Source organism: Desmodus rotundus, chromosome 10 (genome assembly GCF_022682495.2).
Source record: "Desmodus rotundus isolate HL8 chromosome 10, HLdesRot8A.1, whole genome shotgun sequence".
Taxonomy (NCBI): domain Eukaryota; kingdom Metazoa; phylum Chordata; class Mammalia; order Chiroptera; family Phyllostomidae; genus Desmodus; species Desmodus rotundus.
In genome coordinates, this window is record NC_071396.1 from 76,568,681 (window position 1) to 76,582,967 (window position 14,287).

Below are 14,287 nucleotides of genomic sequence, written 5' to 3' on the forward strand. Positions count from 1 at the left end.
TCCCTGTCTTTCCACAAGCAGCCTGAGAAGTGGGCGTCACTGTCAATCCCATTTTACAGAGGAGGACACGGAAGCTCCAGGGATCTTGCTGTTTGCCCAACATCACTCTTGGTAGGAGGAGGAATCAGAACCCACATCCAGGTCTTCTTACTGAAAGCTTTTTGCCAGGCAGTAAATGCTGATGCAGAAGTTTAAACAAAGATTTAGAACCTCAGAGGGAGGGCACAAATGGTAAATTTCGCTGGGGGATCAGGATAACCCATGTCATGAATGACAGAGCATTTGAACTGGACCCTGGAAGATGCGCATGGTTTTGAGACCAAGCAGTTTATTTAGCTGGATGGCTGATGCCCCTCCCAGAGCTGTGGGTACGGGGGCAGAAAGGGGCCCTGAGATCAGATTAGAGATGGTAGGATCCAGGCTTCTGCAGTAGGTAATGTGTCATCCTTAAAAAACCCCGAAAAGCACCCCATTTAGAAAGAAGAGAGACCACACTGTCTTCCTGCCCAGAGGGATTCTTTGATTCTTTGTTCTGGGCTATACGACAAACACTGAAGGAATACAAAGGCCTATTCACCAAGTGGTTTTCTTTCTGCCCACTCGCTAGAATAAAAAACCTATTTTTCCTCGACTTACTTAATGTTAGTAAAATATCTGATCACGGCAGCCATCAAGGAGAAATGTGAATATGGGAAAGACTGCCCACGTTCACTACACTTTTAGGTGGTTATTCTTCAACACTTTCAGGCCAAAAAAGTAAACCATTCCCGATCTCAGGAAAAGCCATGTTAATGGCTCAATTCCCACTCAAGCATCACTCTGTTCCAAGTTCCCCAAGAAAAAGCTTACTCACAAAAACTACAGTCAGGAGGTAGATATAATTTATCAAAACTGCACGTTTTATTTGGATGACCACAAGGTTTTTAAAAACCATGCTGTCTAGTATTGTTATTTCATCATCTGCAAAAATTAAAAATTGAGTAAAGCACAAATGCCTCCTAAATGTATTTTAGACCTTCAAAGGACTTTATTAGTACTCAGACTAAACCCCGATGAATTCTAAAAACAGGGTTTTTTCTATTTTACTCTTTTTATTCAGCCCATTAATGCTCTAGACAAGGAACATAAAAGTTATTTGTTTTTTGTTTTCCTCCCAAAATACCAGGGGCAGAAGTCAGCCCATTCCACGTTCTCTGTCTGAGGCAGGGTCTGGAAGACCCATATAAAAGGGTGGAAGGTAGCTACATGGGTTCAGTTTGCTTCCAGGCCTTTTCCAGAGCCCTTCTGTCCAGCTGTCACTGAGGAACAATGACAAGGCAAGCGAAGACCAAGGCTACACCCACAACAGCCGCCCTCCCCACCCCACCCCCAATCTGTTCAGGTGTTCTGAAAGTCTCTGCGTGTCACGAGGGAGTTAATTTATAGTATAACAACAGGAGTTTTTCCAGTTAGGCTGAACAGACCTGTCCAAGGCTTCCCGGTGTTTTGCAAGAGACTTGTGACCAACCTCTAACCTATCCCGAAAATCCTAGCAGGAGACAACTCTGGCCATCAGCCTGGATACTATCTCCAGGTAAAAGGATTTCAGGTGTAAATGAAAACTACGTACAATGTGAAGCCTGTCTATGAGATCGTGAACTAAAACTCTAGGGAAATTAAACAGCTGTATTTTTTAAGGCACATAATTGCTACTATTTCGTGACTTTTTACTAAAGTGATGAGGTCTCTCCGTGTATCATGTCACTTAATAACCCTAATAATCCTATGAGATATTGTTTATCTTCAGAAAAAACTGAGGCTTGAAAGAGAAGTGTGCCCAAAGCCAGGGCTAGGGAGTGGTCTACCTGCTCACCTCTTTCCAAAGCACCTTCCTGCACCTTGCCTCCCCCGGCCTCCCTCCCAACCAGGCACCATAACCCCACACTGCTGGGGATCCCCACAGGCACACACAGGAGAGAGCCACAGCTCTTCTGGCTCTTGGGCGCTTACTGGGTCATCTCCTATCTACTTCTGAGAACTACAAAGAAGTTCAAGGAGAGGTTTTTCTAGTCCCAGGAAAGCCTGCCTTCCCTGTGATTCATTACCCTCTTGTTGCCAACACCCCTGTAAGTGGGCACAGCATTCCCAGAGATCACTTTAATCCTGATCTGGTTTAATCAGCACTATATCCTTACCCATCCCCCTCGCCCCCCAGTTTTCAAACAGGAAGCTGTACACACACAAATAGCAGTGAGGCACTGGTGCCCAGGGCAAAGCTGACCCAGGGAGTCAGGCCACTGAGCTCAGGCCCCACCCTGTGAACAGCTAGTACTGTGTCAACCGGAATGTCAGTTACCCTCAGGTGGGCCTCAGTCTCCAAAGATGTGAAAAGGAGTTGAGAAGAAGCAACTTGAACTCTTTAGAAGACCAAAGTGACTGACTGACTGTCCTGATTTGGTGCCTGACGAATCGTTTCCGTTCTTTACCTCCCCTTACACTTCATTTTTAGGACAGAAGGAGAAATAAAGTGGCAGGAGCTTCTAAACAAATCTATTAAGAGTTCCTATGTACATGGCAGAATTAAAGCAGAATTAAGTGTGGATGAAAAAAGGGGCCACACCCTAAACCTGGCAGGCTCAGGGGAGGCTGCCAGGCTTGGGGGGCGAGAGGTGGCAGGGGAAGGGGGGGTGGCTTACAGACTCAGAGACTGAGAGTAACCACCGAGGATGGTCTGACATTAAAACTTCGTAACTGAAAGCAAGTCATGGTGGGTAGTCCTGTGCTAGGCCAGTATCTTCCTTGACAAAGGTCAATCTTGACCTTAACTGAGCCTTTTTTTTTTTTTTTTTTGCATCTAAGATAACATTCCTTTGGAATGTTTGAGTAATCCCCTTTTCCAGACCCCTCAGGAAACAATCTCGCACCTGAGTATGGAACCCCTCACTGCCATCTTGTTCCCCACCTCAAAATAACATCTCTATGTGCTATAAATGTTAGTTGTTGCTCTGGCCGGTGTGGCTCAGCTGTACACTAAAAGGTTGGGGTTTCTGTCCCCAGTGAGGGCACATGCCTAGGTTGTGGGTTGCATCCCAGTTGGGGTGTGTATGGGAGGCAACCAATTGATGTTTTTCTCATATTGATGTTTCTCTCTCCCTTCCTCTTTCAAATCAATAAATATTTTTTAATTAAAAAATGTTAATTGTTAACTAGTCTATACCCACCAATGTAAAAGAAGTCTTTGTCTCTTCAGTTTAGTTTTTTATGCAATTCCAGAGACTTCCTCCACTTTGCTTTCTCCAGCATCCCCAATCTATCACCAATGAATTTCATGTAACCTTCCTCATGCCTCCTCCTGATTGTAATGCATAAAATAAGGTGCGAAACTGCCATTCTCCCTGAGCATTTTCGCAATCTGTTGAGATTTTACTTCCCAGCAATTGTGGTCAGTTTGGCTCAAATAAACTCATAAAAATTCTTACAGATTTGGACGTTTCTGATGTTGACACAAGAAAAAAGAAACAGGCTAAGTAAGATCGCTATTTTTCTCCACCCACTTTCCTCCTTCCTTCTAATCCCACATCCTCAATCCAGAAATTAGGCGAACAGAGCTGAAAAGAGCTCGAAACAGGCCAAATCAGTAGTTCCCAGTTGCCATCCTGTTCCAAACCACAGGAGAAAGAAAGTGCGCAGTCGGAGAGAGGAACCAGAGAGGTGGGGTTCTCCAGAGACTCCATCGTTAGAGCAACTTGCCCAGGACCAGCTGGACCTGGGCGCCTTGGAGGGCCGGGGCGCCTGAGCCGCTGCACGGCCCGCCGCTCTCCGGGACTGGCGGCCCGGCCACGTCCCCCACAGCCCACCCGGATGCCCGGCCGCCGCTCACCTGTGCCGGGCACAGCAGCAACAGGAGTAGGCCCAGTGCCAGGCCGCGCGCACTCATGCTGCCGCGGCGCGGGGCTGCGCACCTCCGCGGAGGCTCGGTTCGCTGCTCTCGGCTGCGGAGAGTCACCGGCTCTTTCAGAACCGGGCGCTGGAGGACAGAGCGAGCAGAACCCAGCAGCGACAGGCTGCGCGCGCAGATCAGGAAAAAAGAAGGCGTCGCCATCTCCTCCCCTTCTGGGCGGTGCCGCTGCCCGCAATCCCAGGGCACGTCCTGGGGCTGGCCGAGCCGGGCCGGGGGGAGGGCCGGGGGCGGGGCCTAGCTGTGGTCTGAGCAAGGCCCGCCCCGTCGGGACTTGCGGGTTCTAAGGCGTCTGCTGGAGTGCTAGCTCTGCAGTCTTCCGCCCTGGCCCGCTGGGGGCCCCTGGCACTGGGGTCAGGCACTCCCAGACTAGGGCAGCTTAACTTCTGGAATCCAGACTGGGAGGATATTTCTGAAATTGTACCAAAAGCGTGGTTTTCATGCTTTAAATTCATTTCTCCCCCTTTTGTCTTTTTGTTTGAAGATGGCGGGAGGGAAGGTTTAGCTAATGGGAGTTCTTGGAGACTGTTTTTCATAGCGAGACCCCATTCCTCAGCGGAATACATGTTTATGATAGGTCCGAATAGCATTGTGACCAAGTTCTGCACCCAAACCCACTCACCCAAAAGGAATCCAGGCCTGACCACTTTCAGTGAAACCGGCAGGTGCCTCCCAGTGGCCGGATAGTGTACTGATCCGAACGCGCGAGCGGCGGAGCGCGGCGGGGGCCGAAGCCCCTGAGTCACGCTTACTACTCGGTTTTCGTTAGCTCAGCACACATCCTGAAAAGCGCTGCGAACGCTCCATCTGCTGGTGGTGCCAAGCGTGGCAGAAAACCTGACTTCCTGTTTGTCGGGTGGGGCCAGAGTTCCTTTTTAAATTGTAGGTGTAGTCAGGCAACACAAAGATAAAGGAGAAGCCTCTTGGTGTTTTTTCTTTCTTCTTTTGCTTCGCCTGTTCTTATTATAATCTTTTATGATTTGCACTTAATTTTTATTCTATGCATTTATGGTAACATCATCCCTTAGATTGAAATTATTGAGACCACTCCTAAGCACCAGTTATTTTCATTTCAAAATTAATGAAATGGAGGTAAGGATCTCTTCTCCCCACAGTGGACGCCAACGTACAATGACAAACTAAAGATCCACCTGTAGCAATGCTAAACTCAGTCCTAGGTAGACCCACGATGCGAGTGACATTCCTATCCCTACTCCACAGGGGGGTTGATTCAGTTACTGTCTTGCCTCCCTACCTCCTCAGCCCTGACACGTCCACCAGGCTGGCTGGGCACTGAAACTGCAAGGATTTCCTCTGGACCTTCAGCCCTACTAGATCTCCCATGCCGACCTCCTGGCTCTCGTCCAACTGTGTGTTCTCCTGCTCCTAGCGGTTCCACTGAGGGTCAAGTACTACACGTTATGCAGGTGTACTCCGTCTTATCCGTGACTTGTTAGAAAAGCAAGCTTATGGGGCTCCACCCTGTATGCACTGAATCACACACGGGGTTCGGGGGGTGGTGAGCCCAGACTTTTGTTTTAACAATCCTTCCAGGTGGTTCCAATGCACAGTCAAATTCAAGAACTACCACTTATGTATTGGGTTGGCCAAAAAGTGCATTACGTTTTTTCCATAAAAGATACATTTTTCACTTTCACCAATACCTTTATTGATTTGGATATTTTGAGTATGTCAGCTATCTCCTGCTATTGGCTTCTAGTGGGTAGAGACTGGGGTGCTGCCAAACATCTTCCAATGCATTATGACAGCCCCACAGCAAAGAATTATTTGGTCAAAATGTTAATAGTACCAAGAAACTTTGCAAACCACTTTTGACATGTTCAATCAGTCAAGAACCTTCTCCATTCTCTGTACAAATCTTTTTTATGTGTTTCAGTTGTGTTTTTACCTTTCTTGAAATATTAAGCATAATACACCAAATATGTTGCATATCTTCTTCCTTCTTCAATACTAAAATGGCTGCATAAAAATTCACCAATTTTGATGAAGTTTTTTAAATACATGCTGATATGACAGCTGTCACCATACAATCTAACAAAATTGTTTGGAATGAAGTTAAAGACAACTAAGCACTACTAGAGCCACTGTATGGAAAAAACTAAACAGACTTTTTGTCCAGCCCAGTGTTTCCTGAATCCTGGTGGGTTAGCTAGCCTTCCAATTTTGGAAAAAATCCTCATGGAAAAAACTTTACAAGATAATTGATGTGAGTAAAGGAAATTTCAAGCACCATATAAAACATTTCTGGGATGAGCAGAAGTTCTGATGCCCACAAAGTATGTTCACCAGTCACTAGACAGTAACAAAGATCTTTTAACTGTATATGTATTTTTTTTCTGGTCTGTCTTTCATACAGCTTAACAATGCCCAAAAGCATTGTATAAAAATATACCCTAAGGTATATTTTTAAAATAAATTCTCCTGTTTCTAAGTGACATGGTTTATTTTTTTCCATGCTTATGGTAGAAACTTTAAAAATACACAAAAATTGAGAGATAAGAATTTTAAAAATCATTTATAATTCCACTGTTATGGATAATCTGTGTCACATTGTGGCACATTTTCTCTTTCTATGAAAACTGTTTTAACATGGTGGAGATCCTAAGAAAGACTCTTTGCTAGTTTGTTTAAATTATGCTTAATACCACTATCATTATATACACCATTCAACGTTGACTGCATAATAGCAAAGGACAAAATGAGGGAAAGTGAAATTATTAGACACGTGCATCTTTGTAAGTGTGCAAAAATATCCTCCAGAAAATTCAATATATTTGAAAACATATATGTAAATATAACAGACTTTTTAAACCAGTGGGAAGTATATATTTTGCAACTTGCTTTTTTACATTCAGCAAGATGCTTTCTTAGTGATGTTTTGTTTTTTTACGAGCTCTGTTGGATTTCATTATATGTACGTAACATTGCTGAAGCCAACAATGCAGGCCAGTCTCAGAACAGTGCCTAAGCCAATGAATTATATTCACCAACCAACAAGTATTTCAAAATAACTTGTCTCAAGTTACATTTCTGGTACATTGAAGGGTTTATATGTTTCCAGTAATACTGCATAAATTTACCTTTCTTTTCCCCTATGCTTCTTCACAGTCCTGAGCTTGTGTGGATTCCACAAAGCTTTGCATCTTTCTGTGTCTCTGCATTCCTCTTGATACTGCATCACAGAACTCTCAACGCTGTTGAACATTTCTATTAGAGACAGAGATGAGAACATTGATCCAAGACAAAATTCTTTTTACTTAGCAGGTGGAGGGGAAGGCTAGATATATTCACGTTAATAGTTTTTGATCCATGACATCATGTATTTCATCAATCTCCTGTTGGATATTTGGTTTGTCACTTTTGATATTGGAGACAATAATGCAATGACCATTTCTGCCGCCATCATCTGAATGCTTGACTGGGGCTGCGGGGTCTGCCTCCATGGTGTTGCTGGCAGGAGGTCTCTGTGCCTCTTCCTGTGGGCTTCTCCATAGGACTGCTTGGTGTCCTCGGTCTCCTTGGTCTCCAAGTGTCCTCAAGATGGCAGTTGGCTTCCTCCAGAGTGAGGTCTAAGAGAGAACAGGCAGTCACAACATCTTTTCCGATCAAGCCTCAAAAGTGAAACACCATCATTTTTTCCATATTCTATTAATCACACACAGACCAGGGCTGATACAGTGTAGGAGGGGGCCACACAGGGACAAGACTACCAGTAGACGGGAGCACCGGGGGCCTTCTTTGAGGCTAGTCAACACAGATCCATGTAGCCACTACCCAGAGGAAGCACAGTCCATTTTTGGCACTCCAGAAGGCTCCCGCATGCCTTTTCCCGATATCATCACTTTCCTCCAACCTGGAGGTAGCCACTATTCTGACTTTTATCACCACAAATTGATTTTGCCTGCTCTTGAACTTCATGTCAATAGAAGCCTGCTCTTTTGTGTCTGGTTTCTTCACTCAATACTGTGGAACGTGTGGATGTGAGAATCATTCTCATTGCTCATAATGGTTCGTCCTTTTTCATTGCTGAGTAGTATTCCATGATATAAAACCACATGGCAGACATTTGGCTTGTTTCCAGTTTCGGTTATTTGGGGTTATGAACCTTTTTGTAGATGTCTTATGTGTGAAATATGCACTCAATTCTTTTGGGTTCTGCAATAGACTTTTAAAGCTCTGTACTTAAGTAAGCTGAATTTCACTGACATCTTCCCTGCCAGTGGTTCTGACTGACAGCAACAGGGCATTGCCGGTCAAACTTACGGTAATATGTTCACCCTGGAGAGAGCACTTGATTTGGTCATTAATCCAGTCACGTGCTGTGGTGGAATTTCCACTCAGACATGACGCTACTGGTGTGGGGCCAACTTGAAACTCGGCAGTCGGGTTCACCACGGCGTGTCCTTCTTTGGAGAATTCAGTCATGACACAACCGCCTTTTGTGGTTTTGGGTCTAATCTTTCCCAATATAGGGCGTCCAACTTTTGTAAACTGAAGACTTTCTTTCTAAGGCTATTCTTACAAGTGCAACTGTGGGACGGGGGAAGAATAACAGCATTTTTCATTAAAAATTAGAGGGTTCAATCCAAGTGAGGGAGGGAAGAAGACACCCAAGAAGGGAGAAGTAATTCTTTCTGATAAAGCTGACAAGGCGCCTGGGAACTGAAGGTCTTTAGTAACTTCCATTTGTTAAAACATGACCTCACTCATAGTTTAAAATTATCTTAAAGTATTGCTAAAAAGGGTAAGAGCACCAGGAAAAGATTCTAAGACTTCCCAGACCCACGAATGTATGAATTATTTAACTAAGGGCTAAGGAGAGTAGTCAGAGAGCCTGGAGAAAATGCCTCTGTTTGTCTTACTGGTACAGCTCATTGCGTTTGGTAGGTTAAGTAAAGAGACTTCCTTAGCTGTCAGCTAGAGGAGTGTGAAATAAATCATTCTAATTTTGCTAAAAGAGCATGGAACTTGTTATTTGTTCATTTGTTTATTGTTTTTCTCCATTCTTTGAAGCGCAGGTAAGTACAAGGGCATGAGCTGAGGGGGGGCAATGGCATGAGAACCCCCAACAGGGTGTGGCTCTGCCCACGTGCTTCCATGCACTAAACCCACTAATTAAAACCAATCAACCAATATAGGTGAACGTATCCTCTCATTTTACCAGTAAGGCAGGACGACATTAACTCACAGGCCCATCGGCATCGCACCGCACGGATCTCGCAACTTTATACTGCGGCACAAAGCACTTTCTTCAGTGGTGACAAAGCAGAGGCGATGCCTTCTGAGAGTTGCCAACAATTCCCAGAAAGTGTTAGCAGTGGCTTCGCAAATGCAGTTCCACCAATCACAACTAGAATTATTTCGAGACAACCATCTACTTTAATTTAACATTAGCTTTAGGTCCTGACCAGTTACCAGGGCCGGTCGTCCTTAGCCCGTGCTAGAGTTCCGTGGGGACTGACCAAGCTCACCGGGGCCAAGGTTGGGAGCAGACGTCAGTCCGGAATTTGTGTTGGCCAGCCCTCGGGTTCTATGGCCACACTTCTTCAAGGTGCTTGTTGCTCACTCTCTTTCCTCAGAATTTTCTCCTTCCTTGACGATACATGTTTTGCTTTCCACTCCTGTCCATTTCATTTTTGCTAACTTCCCTTTTTGCTTGAAACTTCCTTCTCAGTTCTCTTCTCTCACCAGTCTCCCTCTTTCATCCTGTGACTTCAGCCATCACTTCTGCACAGATGATGCCCCAAATCAGTTAACGAACTTGTCCTAAACATTAGCTGCTGTTTACAATCGCCTTCTGGAATCTATTTCACACATTCTCAAACTCAGCATGTCCAAAACTCTCTCTCTCTCCTCGCCCCAAACTCCTCTGTTCTTCCCTATTACCTAACACAGTTATTGGCATCGTCCACACGTAAATCTTGTATATGGAAAAAAGTTGACATAGCAGACCTGACCCTGTTATCCTTAGAAATTCTTGCTTACAAGGCTGGCTGGCACCTGGGGACTTGGCCATCAGACAGTTCCCCACACTGATCTAAAACTTCCCCTTAATGATACTGGCTCACTGTGCCTGCACTGTTCACACAAACGGTGTGGTTTACGCTGAATGCCTGTTCTCCTCTGGAAGTCTGGAGTTTTGGTGAATGCTAGACAGAGGGTGCCTATGGGACCAGATCTCATTTAAAAGCCTGATGAGTCTCTGACGAGCATCCCCAGGAGATAAGACTTCACAATGTTGTCACAACTTGTTGCTAGAGGAATTAAGCTTGTCCTGTGACCCCACTGGCAGGACTCTCGAAAGCTTGCACCCGATTTCCTCTATCTTCAGTTCCCTTTCCCTCTGCTGACTTTGCTATATATCCTCTTGCTGCAAATCCCTGAACCTGGGGTTGGCCTTAAGAGTCCCCCGACATACCTCAGTATGATTCCTAACTCTCCTTTCTTTTCCTTACCCTCTGTGTTCAATTAATCACCAAAACTATCATTAGCTCTATCTCTGTTTTGAAGAATATGCTCTGTACTCTCCAATGTCACCTCCCTCATGCTGCAACTGTGACTCCATCCAGGCACGGCTCTCCACCGCTCTGCCACACTAAAAACAGCAAAACCCAAGGGCTGGAGGACAGCACCAAGCCAGCACTACGCGGGAAGCGATCTCTCAAACCCAGCTTCCTCAGCTGCAAGACAGTGCCCTTTCAGAGGGTGTTGGCAGGGCTCAACGAGAATATGCGCATAAACTTTATCAGATTATCTATGTAAAGTGCTTGGCACACAGCAATACTTCAACAAATGTTATCTGCTGTTTCTATTGTTATTATTAATAATCTGCACACACCACGTGTGGGGCTCAGCCTGTTCTAGCACCAAAGCCATTCTGTTATGAAATTAGGACCTCAGCTTCTCACTTCTATAATCTGCAGGGCAGGCCCACCCCGAAACGCAGCCATCTCCGTCGGATGCCAAGTAGCCTGGCATTCGGGGGTGCTGTTATTCTCTGACTAGGTGTCCCAGTGTGGGGCAATGATGAGACAGAGCTGTTCTGTGTTTGCAGAGGATGGGATGGAGAGGGGAGGTGGCCAGGATGGCCATAGAGTTCTCAAGATTTCTGATGTTACTGCTGCATATATTTGTTTCCTAAACAAGAAGCTGTTCAAAAACTCCGCTATTTCAGAAGAAAAAGCCACTGTAAAGGACTGGAGAGCCAGGAGCATCACAGACAATGAAAATAGAGATTAAGGCAGTCTCTTTGTCACATTCACAATCAGTATGTGAGGTGAAGAATGTGTCAGTTAACCAGATGGGGGACCCTTTCACACCGTACACGGGCAGACCCTGGAGCTCCTGCAGGTTCTGTTCAGACCACGGCAATAAAGTGAGTCGTAATCTTTTTGCCGATGAAGAGTCTTGCCTTCCATTTGTAAAAGGCGCAGCGTCTGTGAGGTGCAACCGAATGAGGCGTGCCTGCATCAAATCATCGCGATGTACAAGTAAGAGTTTCTATTTTCAGTGTGTTCTGTGACTCCCAGGAATTTCTGTCTGAATAAAAAACCTTTTGGGATCATGACAAAAGTTACATACAGTAGAAATAATGAAATCATAGGTTCATAAGTAACATAAAGCTTACAGAGCTGAATCATTAGCTCTAAAATTCCATTTTATTAAAAATCACAGAACTGACTTCTGATGAAAAACAAACAGGAAAAAGCAGTAAAGGCAAACTGGGTGTGTATTAACTTTATTTTGAATTATAACAACCTAGAATATTTCATCAAACAAATGGACATAATGAAAAACTTTAGTGGTTCAATTAAGCAAATAATTTGCATAAGAATTGCTAGTTCTAAGTCTTAGAATGCACAGCTCATTGAATTGTGAATTAGATTAACATAAAGTAAAAATCTACCCATGTGCAAAATGAATGCGATTTAACGTTAAATAACAGACCTGTTTTTAGTCTTTGGCGATTGACTTGCACAATCATATTACCTTCTATGGATAATACTATATAGCCTTCTACCCCAGAGACCTCTTACCTAGACGGCCTCCCTATTGTTAAAGCTACTGGATTCATTTTTAATGCCTTAACGTTGATCAAGGACATTATCTACATAAAATGATCCAATGAACAGGTCAAGGAAAACATATTTTAGTGAAAACAACATTATGTGTGTGATTTCATCCCCGTTTAGACTTTTGGAACTTTGCTATTAGTAGCTATAAACCTGTTGTGATTTTGATCAGTGGTGGGCAACCATTTTTGGCCTAAGCACTCTAACTAATGGAAAAACATATAAAACATTTAAGGCCACATTATTTTCCTCTTCAAAATAAACATAGCTTGATGAAATTCCCATAGGGGGTAAATGTATAATTGTACAATTTTGCTGAATAAAAGAAAGTCAGTGAGGAAACTGGTGCTGCCTTTCAGCAACTAAAAATTTTGTATACGGGTGTTGTAGCAGTATAGACAGCTTTCTGCTTTTTTGTTCTGAAATGAGACTGCAGGCGTGCTGCCTAGCGAGTCAGGCTGGAGGTGTCTCTGGGGACTGTGGGTTGTCACTACTGGCTTTGCGTGTGACACTGACCAAAATAAGCGGATTTTGGTTGAATATTTTATTGATCATAACAAACTTTAAGAGAATGTCTTCTAATTTCAAAATTATATTCTATTATTTACTGACTTAAAGAAAATGCTTTTAGTGACACTGCAAGATGGTTAAAAAATCTTTTGGGATTCCATTTCCCTCCACTTTAATATGTATTTACATAGTGCACTGGCTGGAAACCAGAGCAGAACATGAACAAGAAAATGAAAGATGTGTTTTTCCGTAACAGGAATATCGTCAGTGTGTAATACGGTGGATTACAGAAAGAAGGTTTGGTCTTTGCGTGTGCAGTTAGTCCCTGGCTGGGGCACGTAGACGCCATTGACTATAGAGTGCATCAGTTATAAACTGTGACACCCCTTCTCGAGGGAGTATTTCAGTGCCACCCAGCTTTCTTTCCTGGACTCGATCAATGCGTGCATAGATGAACACTCCCTAAATGCTGCCAGCAGTCCTTTATGACTTTCGCCCTTCAACAGCAACAGCGACGTACTGTACTCGCACACGTCCCACTCTATCGAAGGACCTCCAAGTCACTGTAGCAAGCAATGTGGTTTGGAAGCTCAAGATTCCACAGCATGTTAAATCTACTTAGTTATGGCACAGGAAGTAGATTCCCCATAATAGAACCAAAGTAAAAGCTCAAAGAAACAAGCCTACATTTTGTGTGGTTTGTAACTTTCTGAATTTCCGAATTTGCCACTTGCATACTACCGTACCCACACTATGGACAACAGGTAAAAATGATTTTTACAAACTAGGAATAAGGTGAGGATCAACGCACAAATGAACAATTTGTCTTTTTTATAGTGCAACAGTCCATCTTTGAAAAGCACATGGTGGAATGTCAGAAATGGCTTTTTAATAATGCGACTTTACACTCCATTAAGTCTTCGTAACCATGGCGATAACCCTCGGGTAGAAGAAAACATTTTCCACTGGCATGACATACATGTATATGTGCAAAACAAACGGAGGTATATATTTTAGCACACTTACATTTCACACAAAAGCAAAAGTGCACTGATTCATTGAAGGTCAGACTTTCAGTCTTTTAAAGGCTTACCATATTTCTGTCTTCTCACTTAAAGCTCTTGGAAGGTTTGACAATTAAGAGTTTAACTGTTAACAATTAGAGAAACCCAAGTTAGCACAGTTTAAAATGAGTTTCTGTGGAACTGGCGGAACTGCCAGGCCCCACTGAAGTGGGGTCGTAGGCCAGTGTGAGAAGCCCGTGTCAGTGAGGGAAGGGGTCCCTGAGCTGCTCTGTTCTTGCTTCAGGGCACACAGCTCTTCTTGGGCAGGGGCCCAGGGTGGGCATTCTGAGCATTTTCTGTCTTAAAAGAATTTCCAACACTATTTGAAAACAATTTCTAGTTGGACAACGTGGTTAAGATTTCTACCTTTCAGTCAAACATGCATCTGAGTTAGCTCTTCCTGTGTCCTTCTTTACTTCGGAGGAGGCGCAGAATGCGCTCATTTTTCGTTAGTTCTGCAGGAAGTTTATTGGCCTGAAAGGAGGTAAGATAGGCATTAGTGAATCCCTGTAGCGGGTGTGGTTTTAGCGGCTCCACAGAGGGGGCTGTGACCCAAACTTGCTTCTCCATTGGTGAAAAACCCCACTGGACTCTATTTTGTATTAAGTCATTCAAGGTCTCTTTTAAATGTAAAAATATCGCCAGTTATTTTCCTCCCTCATTGTCACGGTTACCGCTCTATC

The 14,287-nt window shown here is 44.1% G+C and overlaps 2 protein-coding genes across 4 annotated transcripts in view; both read right to left on the minus strand.

Annotated features, from left to right (window-relative positions):
* Window positions 1–4,051, minus strand: part of NPC1 (NPC intracellular cholesterol transporter 1) — a 50,490-nt gene extending 46,439 nt beyond the window's left edge. The window contains exon 1 of the mRNA XM_053912316.1: window positions 3,860–4,051. Within this exon, the coding sequence (XP_053768291.1) occupies window positions 3,860–3,916 (57 nt within the window). The 5' untranslated portion in view covers window positions 3,917–4,051. The remainder of the gene's footprint in view (window positions 1–3,859) is intronic.
* Window positions 4,052–12,230: 8,179 nt separating this feature from the next.
* The window catches only part of ANKRD29 (ankyrin repeat domain 29), a 43,914-nt gene continuing 41,857 nt past the window's right edge, over window positions 12,231–14,287 (minus strand). For all 3 annotated transcript variants that reach the window (XM_053912466.2, XM_053912464.2, XM_053912465.2), the window contains one exon: window positions 12,231–14,078. In XM_053912466.2, coding sequence (XP_053768441.1) covers window positions 13,995–14,078 — 84 coding nt within the window. In that variant the 3' untranslated portion in view covers window positions 12,231–13,994. The remainder of the gene's footprint in view (window positions 14,079–14,287) is intronic.